The 27,327-nt window shown below is 34.8% G+C and overlaps 3 protein-coding genes across 3 annotated transcripts; 1 reads left to right on the forward strand and 2 right to left on the reverse strand.

The window, feature by feature from the left end:
- Positions 1-7,131: 7,131 nt before the first annotated feature.
- On the forward strand, positions 7,132-14,163 carry LOC120004953 (protein FAM133-like). The gene is made up of 5 exons (XM_038854336.1): positions 7,132-7,429; positions 9,659-9,760; positions 12,759-12,900; positions 13,000-13,046; positions 13,654-14,163. Exons 1-5 carry the CDS (start codon positions 7,343-7,345, stop codon positions 13,873-13,875), a joined length of 600 nt encoding a protein of 199 aa, XP_038710264.1. The 5' UTR covers positions 7,132-7,342; the 3' UTR covers positions 13,876-14,163.
- Positions 14,164-14,429: 266 nt separating this feature from the next.
- Positions 14,430-20,928, reverse strand: LOC120004952 (mitogen-activated protein kinase homolog MMK1). The gene is made up of 6 exons (XM_038854335.1): positions 20,589-20,928; positions 20,111-20,240; positions 18,962-19,099; positions 16,283-16,615; positions 15,573-15,753; positions 14,430-14,885 (listed from the first exon to the last, which is right to left on the reverse strand). Exons 1-6 carry the CDS (start codon positions 20,810-20,812, stop codon positions 14,710-14,712), a joined length of 1,182 nt encoding a protein of 393 aa, XP_038710263.1. The 5' UTR covers positions 20,813-20,928; the 3' UTR covers positions 14,430-14,709.
- A 3,520-nt stretch (positions 20,929-24,448) lies between these two features.
- Positions 24,449-26,769, reverse strand: LOC120006012. The gene is made up of 5 exons (XM_038855890.1): positions 26,533-26,769; positions 25,608-25,664; positions 25,323-25,466; positions 24,592-24,642; positions 24,449-24,475 (listed from the first exon to the last, which is right to left on the reverse strand). The coding sequence occupies exons 1-5, from the start codon at positions 26,767-26,769 to the stop codon at positions 24,449-24,451; spliced, it is 516 nt and encodes a 171-aa protein (XP_038711818.1).
- Between the last annotated feature and the right edge of the window lie 558 nt (positions 26,770-27,327).

Genomic DNA, 27,327 nt, shown 5'->3' on the forward strand with positions numbered 1-27,327 from the left:
AACATACATGGTATGTATGATAATCATATTCCAATGAGGAATACCTTTATTCAAAACAAGCAAAAACATATATGACAGGCATCTATAGATGATCAACCGCGGCATCGCTGTGATGCACTGCAACCTCTGTTATATTCATTAGCTGCCTCAACAGAAACTTTTTCACCACTACCAGCATCTCCTGATTTCATAGATTCTACAGCAAAGGCAATGTGACTAAGCATTGCCATGCTAACAATAAGCGCCAAAACAAATATGCAGCAGCATTTGTTCAAGTTGAAAGAGCTTGCCATATCTTTAATTAGATGATAGATTAATTTTGAGACTCCCTTTTTCTTCTTCTTTCCTTTTTTTGTGGTGATTGTTGATTGTGAATGTTTTTTTCTTAAAAGCTACTTGTGAAATTTATAGGGAAAATTTAGTGTAAATTGTAGGGTTTTCCTCTTTTTGAGGAGTCAAATATGGATATGGTTGATTTGGTATTTCTGAGTTCCTTTGAATTGGATAAAAATTCACCTTTGCTTTTGCACGCAGTTTGACCTTTTCAAGTTCATTCAGACCAAAAGAATGGCATTGTCGAAATCCTTAGCCAAGTAGTTATACCTCTTCTCTTGGTCCCAATATCAAAGAAAGGATATTTGAGACCATGAAAATGAAGAAGCAACAATCAAAACAACTCTATTATCACCTCCTTAAACCTTCATCAGCAATTCAACACCAATCCAACGTTTGATCGAAAACAAACACATTGGAATCCACCAAAATTTTGAGAGAAAGCTCTCTAGAGTTTTGATATATTTGATAAAATGATACATAATGATTACTAGGTTCGGCTACTACAACCATAATATGAGCTAAAATGTAGAATGCAAAATTACAAAAAACCCTTAAAACAAAAAATGGCCCGTTTGAGACCCGAAACGATGGAATTTGGCGAAACGAGGGTGGGACCAAAGCTAAATCTCTAGTTCATTTCAAAACATTGTTTCGCTTCAGACAGTCAAATTGTATCAAAATCGGACAATGTTGTAAAATTTTCCAGTTGGGCAAAACCACACTCCAAAATGATTTTTACTAACTGGTACAAATGGTAATTAATTGCAACTTTCTGTTTTGCTTATTTTAGCCCTATATCATCAACCCAAGTCAGTTTTCTGAGCTTCACTGCCAAAGCTTCAAGTTTTTGATGATTCGGTTAACACCCACTTGTCTAATTCAAAAAAAAATCGGAATATGAATTTGGGTGCACTCAAGTCGCGAGCCAAATTCCTAACATGAGTAGTGCTATTCCGGTTGTTTCCACCGTGAGTTAACCATTTGCGGACTCTGGACCAATCGATGCGGGCTCTTAGATTCACAAAAGCCCATCAACTTGTAACCCAGAATGTACCATCCACTCTATGGGAAGCGAGATTGAGCATTAGCAGTAAGGTCAACAAAACTCTTGTTGAGATATTATTGAGGTTACGTTTGGTTGCCGTAGGGAATGAGAATGATAATGATAATAGCCTAATAGGTAAACAAATGATTGTTACAATGATAGGTTTGGTTGCATCAAGAATGGTGATAGTAATGATGGATTACAATTTTTGGTACGCAAAATATATATTTGTTGGAATGGAATGAAAATGAAGTGTTTATTGATCGAAATACACTTATATGTTTATGTCTTTATCTCTTCATAAACAAATCATAATTAAATTTTTTTGATGATCTAAAATTAAAATACAACATATTATTATATACATCTTATAGAACATATAATATTATTAAATTAAAAATATGATTTTGACATTTATATTATATGATTTGTTTAATATATTCCTAAAATTATAATATTATAATCATAATTAATGTTATTATTTATAAAATTATAATACACTAATTACTAAATTATGATCATTTTATTTCTTACAATATTGGGATTATTATAATTATATTATATTATAAGTAAATAGTTGGGACAAACATGTCATTTGACATGTGTTGACCAAAGGAATAGGAATATGAATATCCATGTTCAAGCAACCACAATGGTGAAATTTTGTTGGGGACAACAAAATGTATTGGGTGTCATGTTTTGCTAATGTGATATGGCCAACAAAATGTATTGGTACAATGGTGTAAATTTGTTGGCTTTATTTTTGGTGTAATAGAGGTGAGATATGGTATTTATTTTGGTGTAAAATGTCAGTGTGTTTTGTGAGACCCACAAATAGAGCCAACATGTGAACATGGACTTTGTCATGCCTAAATGTTTGTCCCAACAAATTTGGGACCTCAAAAGTGGACCATTGTGATGCACTTTTACTCATGCCCCATTAAAACGTGCAACAAAAGCCTCTCATGCCCCATTAAACTTGCATCATTGCAAGTGCTCTACAATGGCTCTTGTATACTGATCCTGAAACATCAAAAGTTTCAACAAAAGCAGCCACAACAGTCCCTCTATATTACAGGAGCGGACCCACTTTTTTCCCATGATGCTATAATGCTCCGCTAAAGGTAGAGGAGCACTGTAGCTCTTGTAAGTAATTTTTTAATATTAAACTCTTTGATAGGCAGTTTTTTAATATTAAATGATAGGAGTCGTTGTCGAACCGTATTCTATCCAATTTTTTTACTTTCATTTGACCTAAATTTATTTAATTATAAACAACATTTATTGTTTTATATTTGTATTTTCTATTTAACATAAACCTTAAAAAAAAATTTCTTTCTCAAAAAAAAAAAATTTATTGATAATTAAGTGTAAACAACATTGCATTTTCACAATTTTTTATATTAAAATAATAAGAGTATATGATATTGTGAAATATATATTTAATATTTTTTATCTTTATTTTATATATTATTTTGTTAAAAAATGATATTGTTAAAAATATATTTGTTATTGTATAATGTAATCGATAAAAATTAAACATAAAAGATTTTAAAATTGATTGAAGAAATGAATATTTTAAGTTATAGAGGATGGTTTAGAGGAGCTGCTGTGGAGTGCTGTTGAATTGTGATTCTGTAAAACTGTAAAATGACTCATTTTACTTTATTTTAGGAAATCTATTAAGAGGAGCTACTGTGCGCTGCTCTTATTAGCAACCATAACGGTTGAATTTTATTGGGGACAACAAAATGCATTCAGAGATGTGTTTTGTTGATGTGACTGAGAATGAGAAATTTATTGGTATAATGGTGTAAATTTGTTGGCCTGGTTTTTTAGCGTAGTTTAGATGAGACCCAATATTAGTTTTGGTGTAGTTGTGAGTATGGTAGAAATGAGACCCATCAAGTAAGCCAACATGAGGGCATGCCAAAGTCGATGCCCCAATCTTGTTCCCAAAGAAATGGAGTCATCAAAATGGCCTTATGGTAGCACACAATTCATGCATGACCCAACAAAAACACATCCATGCCCAAGTAAAATGACACCATTGTGAGTGCTCAACCAAAGGATGCCCATTACAACCAAATTTGTAATAGGCATTCCGATTCCTAAGGAAAATAGTCAATCAAACATGGGAATAGTGGGATCAAGAATGATGACTCCCATTCCATTACCGGTCAACGCCCCAACCAAACTGTTCTAATTGTTATTGAGATTTTTTTATTTTTTCTTTTAAACTATAATGGAGTTATAAATTAGGATAAACTTAGTTTGATTGTAAGAAACTATTAACATTAATTAGGAGAAACTTGATTGTAGAAAATTATTGACACTATATATATCAGTACAAATGCACTGAGTAGTAAGAATAAAAATATTTTTCTAAAAAATTCCTTTTAAACTTGATATCGGACCAAGGTTGAAACTTGGTACCATAGACAAGTCAAATTATGAAACTTCTAGGACCAAGTATACTCCCATTATTATTCAATCTGAAGGTTTATCATTCAAATCATGGAGATGAATATTGCTGAGAAGGAGAAATTCTCATTTATTAGTGATAATTCACAGCCAACTACCAAAACGAATTAATGCTGGAAATTAGAAGTGGTGTGTAGACAATAAAAAAAGAAAGTTCAAGAGATGGTTGTTGATGTATGTATGTCCCTAAAAATTATGAAGTGATACATTTGCGTACTTACCCGCCGCAAGAGATATTTGGAAAAACTCTTTCTAAGATGTTGAAAATCCCGACAACACCCAACCGATGTGGTATTCTTACACAAGATGGAGGAGATGAAAAACATATTTTTTCCATAAATTGAGGGCTTTCTCAACCAATTATAGAGTGGCAGAATTCTCTTTGTGTATTATTGAGGGCTTTCTACTATGATTTAGAGGTCTAAAAATCAGTTCACTTTCTAGTGAGTTGTTGAATATAGTAATTATAGAGCTAAATGTATGCATTATGCAACTCACTTGAATTACCAGACAAAATGAGATTCATACTCGATTGAAAAATTAAATATCATATTAATATACATGTTGATTACATCTTAGGTCAGTCCAAAGCTTACAATTCAGCCAGTTTTATATGATTCATTTAAGAGATCCAACTAATATATTAATAATGATAATGTTATTTTCATATATATTGTACATACATAGATACATAGATACATAGAGGTGTAACGTGAGTCGGGGGCCGTGAACTAACACAGCCACTACCGAGCAAAAGAGCTTCAAAGTTCAAACATTCAAAAAGTAAAAAATAATACAAAGGTTTGAAAATATTCAAGAAGGGAATACAATTATAGCCATTGTTGTAAAGGGTGGAGTCAGGAATTCATGTTAAAAGGCTACTAAAAGTTAACGGGATCCGGGGACAGCGTCTTAGGAAAATTTTTTTAGAACTATTTACAATTTTACAAAACTATAGAATATGAATATGCTTCTATCATTATTTTATTAGACTTTAAAAATATTTAAGCTGTAGAGTATGAAAATGCAAGAGATGTCTTTCATCTCCTTATTGGATCTCAAGGTAAAGGACTCTGACTGGAAAAGTGTCAAGCTTGACGTTTGACTATTAGAGCATCAGGAAACTTGAGCCAAATAAAATATTGACAGACCAACGGTTAGTAGTCATTATTGTGATATTTTAACTAACATGGAGCCTAGCAATAATACAATAGTGGGAAATTTTATCTACATACCATAAAAACACTATCTTTATATGACTTTTTGAACATAATAAGTTTATACCAAAAAATTATAAATCTACATATAAAATTATATTGAAAAGACCAATTTACCCTTGATGTGTACAATTTAGAAATTCTATTATTAAGTTTACACACACATTGTTTCTTTAACCCCAAATTCATCTTCACACTCTCTTATCGATTTAACCACTACCAAGATGATTACTGCCATCGATTCTCCACACTTGATTCGAAGTTCATTTCGACCAAGAATACGCCCAGTATCAAGGTCAAACAGTCGGAGATTGAGTAGAGAAAAGACCATTGATTTGTAAATCTTTCTAATATGTATATTACTTTTGAAAATCTTACAAATCGAACAAGATCGGTAAAGTAATTGTTGCATAACATTAGTGGGTGTGTAGTCCATGTGTTGATTTTGTGTTAAAAACTGTTGAAACGAAAATCAGCAAATCGAGTATGATTTTCTCTCCAGAAATCGGTATGATCGTGTTGTTTTTCTTCCAAAAAAAGAAAAATGACGTTCTATTTTTTTTTTTTTTCCTTTGAAAAAGTCTGGTGTAAACTTAGTATTCTCTAATTAAATATGTAAAAGTCATTTATTTTAAATTTTTAATTTAAGGGTTAATATGTCATTGTATACAAGAATATTTATGTAAACTATAAAATATTAAAAAGTGATGTAAAGATATTAAGATAGTGGTGTGTGGATCAAATTTCCCTACTATAGATAAAAGAGTAGGCACGCTAGAGTAAAGCCTAAAGTGAAGTAATGATCATTCCAGTTTGTGTGAAGATACCAAAACTTGAACAATAGAAAGTCTGGCCCAAGGCCCAGTCTTCAAGAGGAAGAGATGACTTAGGGCTTGAAGAAAGAAGAAAGACGAACTGAGAAACAGAGACGTCATGGAAGAATCTTCTGCTTAGCTTGAATACTATTCTCTGTTAACAGTCATCTTCAATAATTGTATAAGCGTATATATTTTTTTCTACAAAAAAATTTGGGAGGACTGCAGCCTAGTGTAGTCCCCTGGATCCGCCCTTGATTGTTGTGGTGCAGTGATTTTGATCTAGTTTACCTATTGTGTGTCTCAAGTTCAATTCTGACCATGACACATTTTTCACATTTTTATTCAAGGTCGAGCTTGCCTGGCCAAGCCTAGCACAACAACTGTCAAAATAAAATGGGCAGTTCAATTCTAACCGCGACATAGACTTGTGAGCAAGCCGCCGCCAAGCACACCCTCCCCGCCCTACACCGTCACACACTGAAATTGCTCATCTTCTTTTCTTCTACGTGAGAGGACTGTGCGGGCTAGCGGACCATAAGAAATGCATTGGAACGACGAACGATGGTCTGGCTTGGTCTATTTTAATGATCGGTTACTTGCTATGTCAGAGGACGATCTTCCTTATCAAGTCTGTGTAAATCAAGTGATCTTGAAACTGTTTGTCGATACAATTTTGATGATTAATTAAAATCTACAATGACCGCACACCCGTAGGTCGATCCTGTATCCAAAGAGCTCTTCGCTTTGAGCTGCACTTGAAAATTCTCCTTCCTGTTCCAATAATGACGCACGACTTCGCAATTATGGAGAATTTCGTTGTGATTCTGAACTAGCAAGTGGTGTTCAAGCTTCAAGAAAAAATCAGTGGTGGCTCTCCAGTCATATATGACAATAACAAGATGTCTCGGTTTGAGATTCCGAGAAACAATGTCACTGTGAGAGGTGCAAATATAAAAAGGTGTAATTTCAAAATGGATAATGCTTCAAACCTTTAAAAAGTGAACCAAAAAACCCTTATTTAATGTGAAGTGTTGAATGTATAATGTGGAGTGTTGAATGTAGAGTGGACCCTACATATATATTTTTAATCAATGAATATTTTAATGTCATATAGATTTAAGAATTTTAGGGTATCTAACATTTTTATTCAACATCGGGCTCACCTGGCCAAGCCTAGCAGACTAGCAGAGTATGTGAAAGTAAAATGGGCCGTGCGAGGTTCACGGCTCTTGGTCCACTTTACCCCTCTAGTAGGTTTTGGTCTCCTCTCTAATCTCTATAATACAAATCCCCATATCTTTTCTTCCTTCTCGACCGTTAATGATTCTCTAATCAAATATCTCCCAAGAGCTTCCCTCTCGTCGTTATTTCTGACATCTTAATTTCCCCTCGAGTTCTCTCGCACTTTCTCTCTATTTTTTCCCATCTGGGCATCACCTAAAATGGGCAAAAACCAGGCATACAAAGCGATGCAGAGATCGCGGCTTGGCTCCAGCTCCGCTGGTCCAGAAGAGATTGAAGATGGCATGGTTTGTACCCTTCCATACCATCACTCCAATTGCAATTCAATCGAAACTACTATCCAAATTTTGTTCCTTTTTAATTATCTGTTTATATAATTGCTGATACTTTTTTTAGGGTTAAATTTTCTTGATGTAGCCTTATGATTTGTTGAGCATGTGTTTGGATTTTTCTAATAAAAACTGTACAAGATAATGATATATAATTTGGTGTTTTATATTGCGAAGTTCAAGTTAGGTTTTGTGGCAAAATTTTTGCTTTTGTGGGGTGGGGCATTGATGGCTTTGGGGCAACTGTGACATAGCTGGTCCGCTGGCTTCATATTGTTCAGCGTTCTAATTTTGTGTGTTGCTAATTTAATTTGAATTGAGTTCTATTAATTTGCTATTTGTTATTGAAAGTTCTGTTATAACTAAACTATCAAACATTAACTGGTAAATCATTGATATCGCCACTTGAATTCGATGGCTTCCACCTTATAGGAGATATCTCTAGCTGTTGTTGCAGCAGTTTGGAACTTGGCTTTTGTTAACGTCTCGTAGAAGTTTATGCACTTGCACTTATTTTTATTTCTTAGTTTCTAAATGTAAATTGACTAAGTGTAACGTTTCGCTTGATCTTTCCTTAGCATTTCTTTTTATTTTGTTGGTCTTGAGTCATTGATCACCATTAACTGATAGGTTTAATAATATGGGTCATGGAAGCAGAAGCATTCAGCATGATTAAAGAATCCTTGCCGCTCGAATGCATTTTGGTACTGGATATGTATAAACCAAAAAACAATTCTAGAAGTAGCTGTGCCTGAAGAATCCTAAGGAGCATTTTAATTGACAAGTTTTGTATTTTTGTTTTGTTAAAGGGGCCTTATGTAAAACATTTTCCTTTACTTATGTTATTTCTGTTAGGGACTAAATAATTATTCTTTGTTAAACAACATATTTTTTATAAAGATGGTGGTAAATGTAATTTATCCATGTCAACTATATGATCTATCCAATCTTTTTGAAGATGTTATCTTCCCTATTCTGTATCTTGCTTCCTACATGTCCTTTCTTGACGCTTTAATGCCCGCTCGCCTCTACACTGCAGTAAACAGTTCATGAATTCTTGGTACAAAACACGTGTATAACAAAATTCTTATTTAGTTTCTTTTGACTTTAATGGAAACCTTCGGTGACCTTGCACGCTCTACTATATGTCTGGCTCTTGTCACTTATCTTCTAAATTTCTTGTTTTGACATGATATGGATATACATTAAACATTAAATTTTCTTGAATTCTGGAGTCTGTGTGTGCACCGCATCATTTCTATGGGAAGGCTCACATAAAACTATAAGCTTTTGCTGATTCGGCTATGATTTAATGTCTACTCACAATCACCCATCCCTTTTCCATAATGTTTCCCATTAGTTTTATAGGAAAATTACACTTGAAGCTCCTCGACTTCATTGAAAACTTAGAACGAGTTTTTTTCTACCTTTTTCATTCAGAGCAAGCTCGTCAACTTCTATTTCGCACCAAACAAGTCCTTTTGAGGCCTCATCTGGCCATAAAAATAGAAGTAGAGGGACGTATTTGGACAGCTAAAAGGGCTTCGCAAAAATAGAAGTTGAAGAGCATCTTTTGAAATTTTAACTTTTATATAAAGTAGAAGGGCTTCTAGTGTTCATATAACTAATAAAGCATTATGTTGATTGTTTTAGAGCCGCGTTGTTAATTTCTGTATTCTGGTGTATTTTAATTTTTCAAATATGTGACCGTCAGAAGATTACCACTCAAAATAGCGATTAAGGATGGAGTGGTTAGATGTGGTTTTGAATAACTAATTTTTGTACAGGTGAATATGTGGCCTAGTGGTAGAGTTGCAGGGGTGCAACCTAGAGGTCAAATTAAATTCCTGAAACAGTCTCTCCACATATTATGTGGGGGTAAGGTCTGCGTACATCTTGTCTGTCCCCGACCCCCACTCACTGCGGGAGCCTTTTGCACGAGAGTTGTTCACCTATACAGTTGTAGTTCCTTTAATTAAAGACAAAATGCTTGTTTGGTGAATCTGTCAACAAGTTAATTTTGCTGCTGCCTATTACTTGGGTGTAAATTTGCTGATGAGAAACTTGACAACTTTGTCCTGAGCAAGGCTTATTTTGATGTGGATTAGTGAATCTGGATTTATAATCCTGTGTGGTTTTGTATTTTGCAATCTTTTTCCGGGATTTTTCTGATGAGGACGATATCAGGTGGATGGTTCTTTTCATTCACCAGAGTGGCATGCTGCTCGTCTGGCCAGCCTTAAAACTACGCACACAGTTACATGGGAAGAGTTTAAAAAGAAGCAAAAGGTAAATCTTTGAGTTCTTCTTTCCTTTTATCTTTTTCCTCATCATAATTCATCACTGTCACAATCTTTCAATTTTGTTCACGAAACATGTGCAGTTTGTTTATTGATTTCTAACTAATCCACAACAAGACTCGTATAGTGTGATGAATCACTGAGAGAAGAAGGAACTGTTTCTTCTTCTTCTTCCCTTTTCTGGGTGCTGTAAAGTTGTATATGATTTCCTTTTTCTGTTTGGTCTGGATGTTGCTTCCGGACATGAGAATGTGAATATGGACCTGCTAAAGAATGCCTTTTTTCCCTTTATTTTCCGTTTGATTTGTTTTCTTTGAGGCTTGAATATGTTTTCTTTTGTGGTGGAACTTATATTCTTATCTTCTTGTTGCAGTTCATATTTTTCTTGTTAGTTGCATAAACTTGGGGTTTTTCTTGAAAAAAACTTGAAATGTTTTATCCTTCTCAAAATAGGAGTGGGGAAGGTAGAAATAGTCTTTCGATAAGGAAAGTTTAAGGGGAAAACGATGAAAGAACTGTAATTACTCCTGCTTTCAATGTGTCCTCACTTTATCCATCCAGGATTTTCGGATGTTATTTTTTGGAAAAATAAGCGAATAATTCAAAGTAGAGCTTAACATTTGATTAAAACTTGAAATCAAGCCTAACATTTTTCTAATGTATCATTGCATGCTCATGTTTGTTTTGTTGACTACTGTGACACTGTCATTCCTTATCTTCTCCGGGCTCCTCTTTTTTTGTGGCTCTTACTAAGTTTTCCTGCTTGTTGCACCAAAAATTTGAAATTTTTACATGTACATACTTATACCATCTTAGATTATTCTCTCACTGCATCTTTCATCAGAGTTACTGTTACTTTAGATATTTGAATAATAACTTCGTAGTGAACTCCACATGATGTCAGTATGGATTTATGTAGCCAGCCCCAAATAATTTGCATTAAGCCTTTGATTATGATAATCAAGAACAGCTACTTTCAAACAATAGACTATTTTCTAGATCAAGGTTGGAACGAGAGGTCGAATTTTGGTTTGAAGGATTGTATTATAGAACTTGTGGGATTTGTAATTTTGATTCAAGAAAATAGAGGAAAATCTTATCATCTTGTTTTGATGCCTCGGCGGTTTTGAATTTTCCATCTAGTTGTTAATGGTAGACTATACACATTTCAAGGGTTTTCTAGTGACTAAATCAAGTAAGAATAGAAATTTTTTAAAATGACAAACTGGATTTGAGATTTAAAAAGTCACAATAATGACTGCTATTGTTTTTGAGTTATTATGGTACTGGTCTAGTTTCCTTATGCAGGAGAGTACTAAGAATGGATGCATTTGATTCAATCAAAAGCAATTGCTTTAGGGTTTCAGAATGCTAAGGACTTTGTTAGTTTTGCATTATATATGATGGTGCTCCCCAATTTGTTTCCGATTAGTGATGACTGTTGCTTGCTATATGATTTGATTGGGTGCAAGTCTACATTGTAATCTGAAGCTTCTTTTAGCTTTGCAGGAGTAATTAGAGTCAGTTTGTGGTCTGCTTCTATGAGTAAATGATGGCGGTAAATTGGTGATGTTGGTGGCTTATGCATGGGCAGTGATTGTGGTGACAATGTGCTAGTGTAGAGGGCTGTGTCATGGTTGTGGTGGTTTCTTGGTTAAGGTGGTGTTGATGGCAGTGTTATGCAAGTATAGTGTGGTGTGGTATGGTTCTGGCTATGGTGCCTAGTGGTAATGATAACCTAAGGACTGGTGTATAATAGATGTGTTAGGAGTGTTGAAAAGAGATGTTCCTTCAAATTGCTCTCTCTTATCAGAGCACTATAGGGAAACAAATAAATTCGTCTATCTAAATGATTTCACTACCTGTATGGAGGGAGAATCGGTAAATTGATGTTCAAACATATTGCATTTTTCTAGGAATGGGTAGTTGAAGTCAATCTTTTGGTTAGCTTTGTGTAGTAAGGGGAAAGGAGTATAAACCTGAGAAATTTTGTGGAGATATGCTTCTGAAGGTATTATTGTTTACTGAGACATTTTGCATTTTGTATCTCTAGATATCAAAATTTCATAAGAAGTTGATGCTTTATGTGTAGAGCCAATGGCTAGATAATGCCTCTTGTTAATTGTGTGGTTGTGGTGGAGCTTTGACTAGTAGTTCTTTCTGTGTTTTGGGATGCATTTGATCAGATTGCAGCATATATGATGTGACAACATTTAGGTTTGCTTTGCCAATAAGATAGTTGACACTCAGAAATGTGTGACCCCTTGGTGCCTTTTAAAATATTTTATTTTTGCCCATTTCAAATAAAGCTTTGCTTGAGAAGATGGCTTCGTTTGTTTTCTTGTGGACGGAATTAATGCTCATCTATTGGGTTGAGAAGTAAAAATGGGTTACAGTCTCTGTTGTTGCGGACGTAGTTCTTCTATTTTCCACTTCTTTTTTCAAGTGTAGAGTTGTTGGAGCATATCTTCATCTTTTTAGGTATTCTAGACTTTCTAGTTTGTTTTCTGATGCTTTATTTTGATTGTTCCCTGTTATGTTTTTGTGTACCACCATGTGCCCCTCATTTTGTAGTTAACCATGCTTCTATCGCATTTTAGATTGTGAATACTGTGCTGCTTTTCATTTTCGTTTATTTTTTTTAATATTTTCATGTATATTCATTGTATGTTACAGTTTTTATGTCAATAGAAACTTCCATTAACTCAAAAAACCATTAACATGAATACATTAATAAAGATTCCAAAAGTCCAAATGGGTGGGTCTGGGCCTATTCTAACAGTTTTGGGTTGGGGCTGTACCCGAATGAATTTGCCCATCCTTTGGACCTCGGCGCGCCAGTCTAAAATATGCTTAACAGTATTGTGATATTTTGCTTAATTAGAGCTTGAGTTGATTCCATATATATTTTTTTATTATGAAGTGAATTATGTTATGCTTTAACCTTAATTACATGGGTGTTACATTTTATCTTCTGCTACGTGCAGGAAGATGAAATGAAAAAGGGGGAACTGGAAGCAGACAAAGATAGAATGATGCGGGAGTACAGGGCTCAACTCGATGCTGAAAGGGCCAAAAAACTTGCTCATGGAAGAAACCACTCTAGTAGCAAGTCTAATCACAAAAGGGGTATGTCTGCAAAAACTTCGGTTATGAAACTCTTATCCTGTGATGGTGTCATCTTTATGCTCTTAGGGCCCTTGCTAATAGCAAGATGCATCCTTGCAGATAGAAAGGACAGAGAGATAAAGAAAAGTATCAGCAAAAGGAGAAAGGTGCCTGCAAATCTCTTAACATTTTATTCTTTTTGAGTCAACTGTTCGTTCTATTCTTTTGTTTTTCCTTCTTTTCCCCCTTGTGATGGTTGCATTAATGTTTTGTGGTAGAATTTTTGTTACATAATCTGGGTAAAATTTAATTTCAGGATGAATGTGTGCCTATCTATTTTAACATTCTTACAATGTAAATCTTCAAGATATCTTACCACATTATTAGGTAAACAATTCTCGTGCACAAAATTCCCGCAGTGGATAGGGTCTGGGGCGGGCGAGATGTACGCATACCTTATTCTCACTTAATATGTTGAGAGACTGTTTCTAGGAATTGAACAAGAGGTAACATTTGGCCTCTTGGTAGCGCCCTTGCAACTCTACCACCGAGTCACATTACGAATTGAAAAGAAATATTACTTGATTTCTTGTGTTTTTTGTTTGATAGTCCTAAGACTCCTTGAGCGCATTTTAAATTGTTTAGTGTGCAAAACAATGTTTTTCTTTTTTCTATTTAATTATTTTTTATATATTCTCTTCTTGGGTTGGAGCTATGAAATATTTTTGTTTGAATACAAACTTGAAGCATCGCTGTTTAAAATGACTGTTGTAGAGTTCAAAGCGTAGATCCTCTGATTCTAGCTCTTCGAGTTCATCCTTGGAGTCTTCAAGCAGTGATGATGGAGAGAGAGAGTTAAAACGATCAAAATCAAGGTCAAAGAGAACAAAGAAGGAAAAGAAGCACCGTTCTAGAAGGAAGGACCCTAGCAGTGATGGTGAAAAGGCTGACGGGCCAGTTCCACTTTCAAGATTCTTTGGGAGTTCGAAGACTTAAAAAACTTTCCTGGTGGAAATTGTTGTGAGTACTTGTTCTCCTTTCCGAGGACAGGAAACTGAAGGTTGTCTATTTTTTCTCTGCTTTTTATTTGGTTTTAATTTTTCTGAATAATATTCTCCATAGGTGAGCTAACATTGATGTTTAGTTTGTCGTAAATTTCCCCAGACTTCCCGGTACCGGTAGTATGATGCATCGTACCTCATTGACTGTGAGGAATGCATTGAAACGAATCTAAGTAGCCATTGGATTTTAGTTGAACAGTAAATTTATGATTATGTCTTGTTATATTCCCTCCAGTTCTTAGACCAAAGGTTCTTACAGATTCTGTGTGTTAGTGTTGGTGTTTGCCGGGTTTGAATTGCAAAAAATCCCAGTTTTTATATTGAGACGTTTGTTACTCTTCTCAAAGAGCTGATGTTTCATACTATTATATTAACTTCATGATGATGTTGCACGTACCTTCAGAGATCCAGCCCAAGGTCTGATGCGTAAACCCTAATACCATAGTTGCCTAAAAAAGGCGTAAGAATAAAGCATTATGGTTATCAACACGTCTCATATTCATGTTATTTTCATGTTCACTGGTGAACACAAAATGATTTATCAGAAGTTTGCTCAATTGGCTTACAAAGGCAGCAGTTGAAATGAAACAAGCCCAGACACACACCACATGAAATTATATTGTTTCCATTCCTAAATTCTTCACATAACCAAATCAATTCAAGAATCACCCTTTTCCGGATGAATTCTATACACAGTGGAATCAGTTACAGACATCAATAGAAGAAGCCAATTGCATTAATGCCATGACGAATGAAGCAGCAAAACTCATCACAGGTGCTGATACTCGGGGTTAAATGCAAGGGCCTCCCGGTAAATCAGCTCCTTCATCTGTTCCTCGGTCAAGGCATGCTGTTCGAAGTCAAAGCTGAACGGAGTCATGCACACGGGTTCATCACTGATGTCATGCAGTGATGTTAGGTAGGGATGAGCAAGTGCGTCTTCAACTGAAACATTTCGACATCAAGAGAAGTTAATATCAGATGGGGGCTGCCAGAAACCAAGGAAACAAATGCCAAGCATGTGGGTTAATTTGGGGTGGGGGTGCTTTGAAGTTTACAAAGAACCTGAAGTGTCAGTGGAATTTAACAAAAAACGCTGAACCAAAAAGGGACAACGACATTTTGCCCAGATGATGATCTACAACAAACTAGACACCATTGCTTCAATTCTCTCATTCACAAAGCATGGAAAATTGGGAATGCACATTTATTTTGACAAGTACGCTCAACAATATATGGCCACCCTAGGGCTCCCCAAGCAAATATATGAGATAAACCTATTTGAAGAACCGTGGAATGCCTGATGTAGATACAATTTTTAAGTTCTCACACGCTTATATCAACATTGACTTGAATCACAAGCAGTTGGCAGGAAACCATTTGTTTTGTCTTGAATCAGAACATCCATCACATATAACTACGCTCAATCTCAATTGGCCGTCAGCTTGTACCTTGTTGGACATATGAAAATATTTTTCCCGACCTTTTATATCTAAATAGCCCAGGCATATAACGTAGAAGAATGGTGTACCGCAGGATGGCAAATAAATCTGAAAGTAATTGAGAGAGAAATATATGCATAGAAATAAGGGCTGCGTGAATATGCACATGATATTCAAAAAATAAACTCACCAGTAATCCGCAGTCTAGGATCAAATGTTAACATCTTTTCAACAAGATCAACAGCGGATGGGTGGACATTGGGAAACTTTTCAGTTAGCGACTGTCGACGATACAGAGGAAGTTGTCGAAAATACTTTTTCGCATTGTCATTCAAAAACCCTAACTCTGCCTCTGATGGAGTGCCAATCAGCTGCAAGTTCTAGTTCATTAATCATACTGACATATATATATATCTCAATATATTGCGAACATAACATGAAGTATGGAGGCAGAAAGAAAACTCATATGCTACATGGAAAGATGTAGAATCACACACATTTGACACAAGCATAATCACATGACAGTGTGACACTATCCAACAACTCAGAGTGATATGATACGTCTATAGCCTATAGGATTAAGAATACTTCATTGAACGAGCATTCACATGGCTTTTATATGTCAATCATAAGAACAGGACCATTTGCACCAGGGATATCCAGTAACTAAAATGCTAAAGAAGAGTTTTTGAAAGACCGCTATTTGAGAATCCTCAACCCTTGAGCTTGACATTTCTTGATGGAACATTTAATTCCATATTTAGAATAGGTAAATTTGCAACTTCAGCTCAATCAAGGTTGAAAATCAAGGTTTGTAGGAATTCTAGTTTGACATAATCCAAATCACTCATAAAATAACTCCAAAGCACTATTAAAATGAAAACTAAAAATTGAAATTACCTCCATAAGTAGACGTAACTGGTGTACATGATCTCTTCCTGGAAAGAGAGGCTTCCGATCCATCAACTCCATGAAAATACAACCCACCGACCAAACATCAATAGCTGCAGTATAATCTGAGGAGTTCAATAGCAGCTCTGGTGCCCGGTACCATCTTGTAACAACATATTCTGTCATAAAATCGCTTTCTGATGTAACACGTGCCAGTCCAAAGTCACATATCTTTAAATCACAATTGGCATTCAGGAGAAGATTGCTAGGCTTTAGGTCTCTGTGCAAAACATTTGCTGAATGGATGTATTTCAGGCCACGGAGAATCTGATACAGAAAATACTGCACATCATAAATGATAAGAAGAGTTAGATGGCAGTGCTGTGCTACGGAAATTATAGAACAGATAGCAGGATCCAAAATACAAGAACATAATAATTGGTCAAACAATTGGCACTACCATGCGTTAATATCTAAGGGAACACTAAAAACATGAACTAATATGAAAAGAAAAAAAGCAGAAAACTGCAGCAAACAAATCGAAGATAAAATGTCAGAAATTTGTCTAGGATGGTTTAAGATCCTAAAATGCAGAGAAGTCAGAGTAGCAGTGCAAAAAATTGAGAAAATTTAAAGAACAATATACTGAAAAGGGAAGGAGGCCAAAAACACTTTGATCAAGCGATAAGCAATGACATAGCTCCATAAAATTAGCAGAGAACGTAACATTAGATTAGTAGGAGAAGGAAAATCCAGTATATGTCCATGCAGAAATACGAAAGGTTTCCAAGAGTGGAAATTCCTTGATAGATAGAATTTGCTAGTCATTAATGCAATCATCATCTTGTCTTCATAAAGAGGAAAATGGCAGCAGAACTGAGTTCTGAACAGATGTTTCCTGTGGCCATCTTCTCTAAAGGATCAATTCTCCTCTATCTTTGCCTCAGCCAGAAACACAGAGGCAGAGTTTTGTAACTACATTCTTACCAACAAATATTATTATTATTATTATTTTGAATGGAAAAGAATTTTATTGAACAGGCACCAAGATGGTGCACTGAAATTACAATGAGGTCAAATAAATGGCCTCAAGTAACAAGTCAAGAATGGGAGCACCAAAGTTTTAAAGTAGCACAGGCATTGTCAAAAATTCTAAGAATTCTGACAGGCACATTTTTATATACTCTTGAATGTTAGGTTCACAAGGGGAACCATGGATACTGAGTATTGACTCTTAACATTTTTTACCAAGGTCCTAGACACTACCTAGAGGCATATCCCTCCCCAGGACCTATCATACAAGGAGTCTTCAAAATACCCCGCCATACCCATGTCGACATGACATGGGTATGGGAATGGGATCCTCCCAAAAAAATTTGGGCGTTTCGTTCGTTCTTCTTATGATTCGACTCTTTAAATGTGAAAACTCAATTAGAGAGACAATTTTATGTCTGTCCTAATTCTTCCATAAATAGCAGTTAGTATATATTCATTAATTGCATAAGAAAACTCTTTAAGTTATTAGTTGATAAGATTACTAGACTTCATTTGATAAAAAATGTATCAACAATAAGAAAATCATTACAAATTACATTGAACATAACATAATATTAATATTTTTATATAATAATCCTAACACTTATTAAGATGACGTACCCACGTACCCGCATCCTAGTTTTGGAATGAGAGAATCAGCTAGTGTGGACATGGAAGTACCTACGGGGCGTAATTATTTTTTCCCCGAATGAAAAAGAGCCAGATGAAAGATTTTTATAAAGCCATCTTCAATAACATGGGTGGAAGAAGGCTTTTCCCAGAAGCAAGTCTGGAAAACCAAGTCTCCAGTTAAGTTGTCTTCTTTGTTAGGGAAAGCGCTTGGGAGCGAATTCTTAACATTGATAATCTCCAAAAAGAGGGTTCGATTTCACAAATTAATGCATTTATATAAAACAAGTGTGGAGGTGGTCGAACATCTCCTTCTCCACTTTTCAAGGGCTAACAAGCTAAGAAAGATTGAGGCAAGGACCTTCTTGAGGATTCACAACCAAAAAGATAGGAAATTGATGTCCTCCATCCCTCATGCCAATTTCTGGATACTTTGGAAAGCAAGGTACTTGGGGAGAATTTCAAGGGAAGGAGAGTAGTTTGAATGATGTGAATGACAGATAGTTTTTTTACACCGTGCACATGTCTTAGTAATAAAAGCTCCTTTGATGTAGACATGATTTCTCATACTTGGGAGGACCCCCTAGGAACCTTTTCAATTCATTTTTTTTTCCCTTTTTCAAAACATCTGTTGTCCTCAAATCACCAAATATTATGATGTTAGAAGAAGCAGACTTGGGAAACCAGGTGATACAGTTCATTATAAGGTATACTGGTATAGTGGAGCGGTGTTGAGTTGACGTTCTTACCTTGCTTTGCCTAGGATAACCTCATTATTAGGTAAAAGTTGCAAGTTGAAAGTTCTCAAAAGTGAGGCCTGATATTAGAACCATTGACAGACTTTTAGTTTCTCCTAATTTGTTATTATTTTGTCCATTACAATACGACTGCTTTTATTAAATTGCTAGAAGAGTAAAGATCTAACATTGCTTTGAAAAAGAGTAAAGATCTAAGATGCTTTTAATCTTTGAAAGAGGGAAAGCCAACGGTACCAGAAAAGAACGCAAATCTTAAAATCTCTACCTGGCAGTGCTCCTCTGATAATCCTTGATTAGAACGAATTATCTGATGCAGATCAGTGTCCATTAGCTCATATGCAATATAAACATCATTAAATGATTCTCTCTGAGATGGTGGAATTATATCCCTGATTGCAACAACCTGCATTATGAAGGAAATTGACATTATTAAAAAGAAAACTTCAATAGTGCCACAGAATTATCTTGGTGTTCTATTTCTCATTTTTAAATTGTGATAAAGAAGGTAAAAGTGTAGTAGCATTAACAGCCATGCATGAAGCCTAGGGACAAAAAGCAAGGATGGTGCGTAACGTAGAAAGACTTAGTGGAGATCTCTCGCTAAAAAATTGAGCTCAATGACAATGTCCGTAAAATTGATTTGACAAGTAAAAAACAGAAAAACTGAATGGTTACTAATGTTTATAACCAGCATCATTTGTTATTGTGGTAAATTCAAAATAGTCACGACAACAAAATGGCAATTATCATCGTAATAGCCCAATGATATGAACAAGATTCTTATTAAATCGGTATCATTTAAAAATTCACTGGCTACTAGAAAGATGGCTGTGTAAAAACACAGTGAATATTATAGCTGTTCTTACACCTCTGGACGCAAGAGCCATAAAGAGAAATAGAGGATGTACCTGTGCCGACAAATTACAAACTTCACAGGTCTAGACAGCTCAGACAGGGCATAGAAAAGCCCTACAAAATTCTTAACTCAAACAAGCTTTCTAACAGAAACCTAAAGCTTTGCAACATGAATCTCAATATTATTTATGGCTGCTTTCACTCATGTTGGAAATAAACTTAAAAGAGTAATGTTCCACTTTCCTTCTTGGCTATTTCGGTTCCTCTCAAATCTCAATGCTACATAATACCACGTGAAACAAAAAAACTAGTTAAGTTGCATATTTCCAAACGTATAAGCAAATAAAACAGATTTTACATCAGCCAATGCCATTTTTGCATGAAAGGGTAACTTTGCTTTCTATCTAGTGCTCCTTCTAAATAATTATGGATAATTATGCAAGATTATTTAAGTTTAGCAGAACCTTACATTCCAAGACCAAAATGCATCCAGAAACAGTATTATTTCCTCAAAATCAAATGGAAAACAAAACTCATAATTAAAACATCACTCACTGACGTTTTCATGATCCATATGCCGAAGCAACTTGATTTCACGAAGAGTCCTCTTCGCATCGATTTTGTTGTCAAATGCATTTGCTATCTTCTTTATTGCCACATGCTCATTCGTCTCCGAATTCAAGGCAGAACTAGCACAATCAAAACAACCACAAAAGAGAGAAATGACTCAAAAAAACCTCCCAAATACTTCAACAGATAAAAATAAAATCCCAAGAAATATATTCAAGACAGAATCGAACTCGCTATTAAACATAAATCCTCAAAGTCCTACCAAGAAATAACATTTTCCCCGAAAACCTAGAAATAGCGCCACCAGAGATACGAAAACGAACAAAAATACTAGAAAAATCCCCCAAAATAAAGATAAAATAAAGTAAATAAAGTGAAAATCCAAGAATTTATTAGTAGGCATCATTTAATTTACGTTTACGTTTACGTTTTCGTTTTAAATGCAGAGAGAGATTGGATATAAGTACCAAACGATACCGTAAGCGCCCTTGCCGATAGGCATGATAGGGGGCTTGTATTTAGCAGTGACCTCGAATATGTTCCCGAAGATGTTATACTGTATGAACCTCCCTCCGTGGCTCAGCGTCGCCGGAATGTTTTCGATGCCTACCCCCATCGCCGGCTGCTGTTGATGTTGCTGCGGTGGCTGCGTCACCTCCGCCATCTCTGTGTCCGGCGGCTGACCCTCCATTGTTGGTTTTGGAGTTCTATTTTTGGTCAACAGATCTAAAGATGTAGTCCTCTGTGTTGCCCTGTCGTGTTGTGCAGGAGCTCTGAGGGTGTCAGATACTGACCACTTTCTCTCGGATCTCTCTACTTTAATATTTGTTTAATTAAAGCTATTCATAATATATTTATTTACAACGCCTTTTGCTTTTGGTGTGTTTAATTTAATAAAAAGAGATTAAAGGCCTAACAAAAATAATTAAAACTAGTTTTAACTTTTAACTAGATATTTTTATTATGAGAAATGATTGACACCCCCAATACGAAAAGTGATCAAAAGACCATCAATGAATGTGTAATGTTAGGTGTTAAGTGGATACATATGTATTTTTTAATCAATAATTATTTTAAAATCACATAGATTTGAAAGTATTTTAGGATCACATTTTTAAGAGTCTTTTATTATTTAGTTGTAGATTACTATTTTGATTACATTTAATAATGGGTGGCTAGTAAATTTTTTACAACAGATTCTGTTGTAATGGCTCTAAAGTCATTATAAAATTTATTTTTTTAAAAAAAACTTATTAATGTATTTTGATTGAGTTTGGGAGACTAACAATATTTTTTTTGTCCCAAACAAAAATAAAATTGAATATGAAAAAAACATAAAAATTGTGAACCGTTGAATATAAATCCGAAACATTCTATATCTATCTTGTGATGAATTTGATTTATGTTGTGGACAAAAAAAAAAATATGTCATTGAACTCGTAACACGATCAAATTTTATTTTATTTTTAAAAAAACTTTGAGTGCCTCACATTTACTAAAGCAGGGTCTGCTATAAAATAAATTATAGCAAACCACCGACACCCTTTAATAATTAATTTGAGATATATAGTAGATTTTAACTAGTAAGATTTCAAAAGTATTATTGTACCTTAAATTAGACTATTCATACATAATTGATCTTTCTATCAAAAAAAAAAAATCAATCAATGTCGAACTTAACTCATTCATTATGTCTAACTATAATTAATAGCAACTCCCAACTGTTTACAAATTTTATGGGAGTTTAATTTTGGAAATTTGGAGTGAAATTAAATTATGGGTTCAATTCAATACCCTGCTAGAAGGAAGAGCTAATCATGGGTTGAGTTTTGCCATAGCTTTACATGTTTTAATTCACCCCCAACAAAATCCTTAAACCCAACCAACCAGTTCACACCCCTTTTTCCTTGCAACAACCCCCAATTACCAGAGACACAAAATGGGAAAATAAACAAGAATTTCTGCTAAGAAGTGGTCTTTAAAATGTATAGAAACTCCTCCCCAGAAGAACAAAAGCCAACCAACCCATAGCCATGATTGCACCCATCACAGCAGTAGCAATATCATTTACATGGTTATAATAAGCCTACAACTACTTCATCCCCACAAAAACAACAAGCCAAAAGACTGTCATGGCATCAATCACAGTAATTTATTTACTCAAATCTTCCCACCAAACCCCTTCATGTTAGCTTTCTGTTTTTTTTTCTCATGAGCTTTCTTACACGGCAACGCTAAGGTGATATGAAAAGGCGGCTCATCACCGGCTTCTCCTATTTCAACATCTGCAGCATCATCAGTATTAGCAGCAAAAGCATTGTTTACCTTCTTTGATAGATCCAATGATTTCTGGGAATGAATTGGGCTTTTCGTCTTCACGGCCCTCATCTTCTTATTCTTCTTCATCATCCGAGTTTCATCGGCAGCGCCCATCACTTTGGCGGCGTCACCGGATTTTTCAGGTTCAGGATCGACGCGCGCGGCGAATTTGGGGATGATGGGCATGGTTTCGAAGGCAGACGCGTTGTTGTCGGATTCCGACTCGGAATCGACAGGGTTTTCTTCTCGCTCTGACTCTACGTCTTCTTCTCCGGACGCTGATGGGGGTTTCTTCGACAGACGCTTGGGCGCCATTGATCGCACAGTGAGTGACGGCGAAGTGAGGTCTAAAAGAGTGAAGAAGACTGAGGGTGGGTCGATACTGGAAGAAAGGCACTGGAATAAGAGTTGTCAACTAGGGTTAGTTAATTAAACTTCATGCTAGGATTTGGGCTCATTATGCTCTTCCCAAAATACTCATGGGCCAAATATTCAAATATTTGGCCCATGAGTATTTTGAAATAGTTGTTTTATTATTGTGCGTCTCCAAATATTCAAATCTTGATTCTCAATATCCTATAAAGAGTTTTGAGCTATATAATAATTTATTTTAGCTCCAATTGTTTACAGGGGAACCTACCTTCTCTAATTAAGTCAACACACGCAATTTCTTTTCCTTTGATACGCCTTGTAATTTGTACTTGAATAATAAGTAGGAGGATGTTCATGAGAATTTGTAATCCTTGTAATAGTTTGTACTTGAATAATAAGTAGGAGGATGTTCATGAGAATTTGTAATCCTTGTAATAGTAATGTCGAGTTTTCAGTTCATATAATTTTATCTTTTTTGGTAACTTCCTATGTATTTCTTCGATTCTTCGAGTCCTATTCTCAAGTACTACTTCGGAACTCCTATATATATATATATATATATATATATATATATATATAATTAACCTTGAGAGAAGATAAGTGAGCGTGTGAATTATGTTAACCCTAAGATTGATCGAACGATCGTCATTTGATATTACAAATTAGTCCCGCAAATTAAAACCGCATAAGAACAGGACTATATATATATTAGGACCTCAATCAAATCAATTCTTTTTTTTTTTGAAACTTTATACGTGAAATTTCCCTCAATACCAAAAGATATTTTTATGTGTTTGTATGATTTTGGGTTGTGCCGAGTCTAAAACCAAATGGATTTATCCACTAATTAATATACCTATCATGACACATCCTATATTTTTTGTTTGAGGATATATAGAAGGTTGAGGATTGGAGTAGTTGTTTGCACATTGAAAAAATATGTTAGAAGAGCTTCTAAAAAGATGAACTTAATCCAAGTTAAAAGTAAAAGAAAAATGTTAAAATCGCTACATTATAAATATTGTCTTGTAAAACTTAAAGAGAGGAACACCTGAGCCATTGAAGTGGTAAAAATAGTGTGCATCACTCATTAGGGCTCGAATCTCCCTCCCCCGTTTCAAGGAGAGGGTGCAGGTGGGCATGCATCAGGAGTAAGGGAGAGGGCACATACGAAGATGACGATAGCAAACCAGGCAAAAACAATCGCATAATGTTGGACAAATCTCCAATCAGGATGCTGGCTACTCTCAGCTAACAGCAAACCAAGTATCGAAGAAATTAAGGCCGCCATGCTCATTGCCAAGAACAAGAGGTACATCCAGGGATAGCCGTGCTCGAATATACTTGATGGGAAATTATCAAAGCAGAGTCCTAACAGGAATCCAAACGAGACTAGTTGTATAGCTGCCATCACCATCTTCATCACCTTTCCCTCCTTCTCCTCCTCCTCCTCCTCCTCGTTTCTTGCACTTCTTCCTCCTCTCTCAATATCCATCAATCAAACAAACACCTATATATATATATTCTATCTAAATCATCAATATAATATATTAACTGTATATCTATATATATATATATATATATATAATTAACCAACTAATAATGTAAATATTGTAAATCAATACTTAAAAAGTAACTAATAACAAGGTATCATGCATGGAATCTGATTAGCAAAAGGAAATCCAAAAATTGTTAGGAAAGAAGAAGATCTCCCAACTCTCTTGATTGACCAATTACCTGTGGGGAGATGGGGAGCTAGGTTTAACAGAAATTACTTACTTCCATGAATAATAAAAGCTTCAAGGAGAGAGATGAAGAGAGAAGACAGACCTGCACAATGCAGTCAATGCTTTAATCTTTATGGTTGTGGAAGAAATTTCAATAAAAATTCATAAAATCGAGGTTTATGTTTCTTTCTTATATTGAAGTACCGAATTTGATATCGAATTGAAGACAAACATGTTGATATATATATATATATATATATATATATATATCTTTCAATGAGACCATTAGAAACAATCAAAGTGTATCGATATAATTATGCATATATAGGAAATTCAAAACAATAAAAAGAAAAGGAAATAAGACTTTTATATAGATATAAAATAATTAGGTTAACATAAGAATTTTTTAATTAGTTTAGAACTCTAAGATAACATATCTGTGTGACTGTATATGTAGTTGTTTATCATTAGAATTCTTTTAAAATGACCTTATAATATTCTCTCTCTTTTTTTTATAAACTATAATATTCTTTATTTTTATATGATAAAAAATAATAAAAAATACCAATGAGAGGTTGCTCGCTTGACAAATGGCTGGGTTAGACATATGTGTGTCCAATGTTTGATATCCGATGAAAAGTAAATTTCTCAATGGTATTTCAAACAAACAAAAAAACAACCAATAATATCCGATTAATCTTACTTAAATTAATCTTATCAATACTATCCGATTAATCTTACTTAAATTAATCTTATAATATTTTATTATAAGAACATATATACATGTTGAGATTGCACCCACTGGGATAAGGCTAGCTGTTTGGCATGGTGAAGTACTCCAAATTGATCCAAGAACCATGCCTCCACATATCGTATCAAAGTAGGATGCATTAGATTTCTACTTATTGAAACACGCATAAACATATGCTGACATATAAATCATCATAAATCGTACACCGAAATCACTAATTGAAGTGATAAAAATGGTGTGCATTATCCTGGTGATTAGGGTTCAAATCCTCTTTCCCATTTTATTTTTTTTAAAAATCATGAGAAGTCGTTGCATACCTTCCTTCCGTCTAAAATTCCCAAAAATATGGGAGAAACCCCATCAAGCTCTTTCTTCTTTTAAGACATCATGTGAGACACTCATAAACAACAACTAACAAAATGAAGACATTAACGTTTCACACAAATCGATCCTCTACGTATTTTTATAAGGGGGAGAAAACAAGACAAAACTAAACTAAAGTAAAAGCAAAATGTAGCAGCCAGAAACAATTTTGATGTATGTAGGTAAACTTAAATGGATTAATAGCATATTTGGATACCGAAAGATGGCTCGTGTTCTAAATTACACAATAACAATCAAAATGTCTCAATTTGATAATACAAAGTTAAAATTTGTTCCAAGAAGATAACCCAAACATATTTTCAATATTTTAAGACAGGTTGACCATTAAATATAGACCCCATGTAGATGACATGGCGTGATATTGCTTAGTGCATATTTAGGGGTGGAACGGCCCTTTTATCAAGGGTGAGCGGCCGCCCCCTTAAAAATTAATACTAAAAATATATAGAAAATAAAATTTTAACTTAACTACTCCGCCCCCTAGAATATCGAGGAAAACAAATAAAAGTGTTTGATCGAATTTATAGGGTTTATGAGATTGCTAGTTTTGTAGAGAAAATGGTTGTGACAAGGTATAACTTGGAGTATTGCTTGTGTATAAACTATTAACACTAGCATTGACTTTACTTATGACAATTGCAACCACGGAGATGACATTTTCAGCTATGAAGATTATGAAGCGGTGATTGCAAGAAGACTTTGACAAGGTAAAACAACAAGCTAAAAAGGGTAGTCTAAAATTAAAGTTAGGTCATATACTGTTGTAGCTATAGCTCTATATTTGGCTTCTGCTAATGAACGTGCAACTGTATATTGTTTCTTCGATTTCTAAGAAATTAATGCTCCACCTAATTTGACACCAAATCCAGTAACTGACCTTCTCTTATCCACAAATGCAGCCCAATCAGAGTCACAGAAGGCTTCTATCTGCAAATTGTTAGTAACAGGATAGAGAAGCCCTTGGTCTAGGTTTCCCTTTAGATATTTAACAATTCGTAAAGAAGCATGCATGTGAATATGAGTGGGATGATGCATGTATTGACTTAAAGTGTTGACTGCATGTGTAATGTCTGGTCTTGTAACAGTTAAGTACATAAGTTTGCCTATGAGTCTCTATATGATAAAGGATCTGCTAAGAGATTTTCCTCAGAGCTAGATAATTTAGCATTGGTGTCTATAGGAGAAGATATTGGTTTGGCATCAGCTAGACCAATATCTTGTAATAAATCTGGAGTGTATTTCTTTTGGCTTATTCTCAACCCTTCTTTTGAAGAGCTGATTTCCAGACCTAGGAAAAACCTAGGTACCCCCAAGTCTTTTACTTTGAAACAAGAAGATATTTAATTTTTAAAATCATTGATTAGGTTTATATTATTGCCCCCAACAACCATATCATCAACATAGAGAAGTAAGAAAATTCTATTTCCCTTCTTATTAAAGTGGAAAAGAGAATAATCAGCCTTGCTTTGGACAAATCCAAAATCAAGGAGAGCTTGCTTACATTTTAGATTTCATTGCCTAGAAGCTTGTTTTAAACCATATATAGATTTATCTAATTTACATACTAGGTTATTGTTTTTATTAGGATGCCCTGGAGGAAGTCTCATATAGACTTCCTCTTCTAAATCCCCATTAAGAAAAGCATTTTGTACA

Source organism: Tripterygium wilfordii, chromosome 9 (genome assembly GCF_013401445.1).
Source record: "Tripterygium wilfordii isolate XIE 37 chromosome 9, ASM1340144v1, whole genome shotgun sequence".
NCBI classification, from domain to species: domain Eukaryota; kingdom Viridiplantae; phylum Streptophyta; class Magnoliopsida; order Celastrales; family Celastraceae; genus Tripterygium; species Tripterygium wilfordii.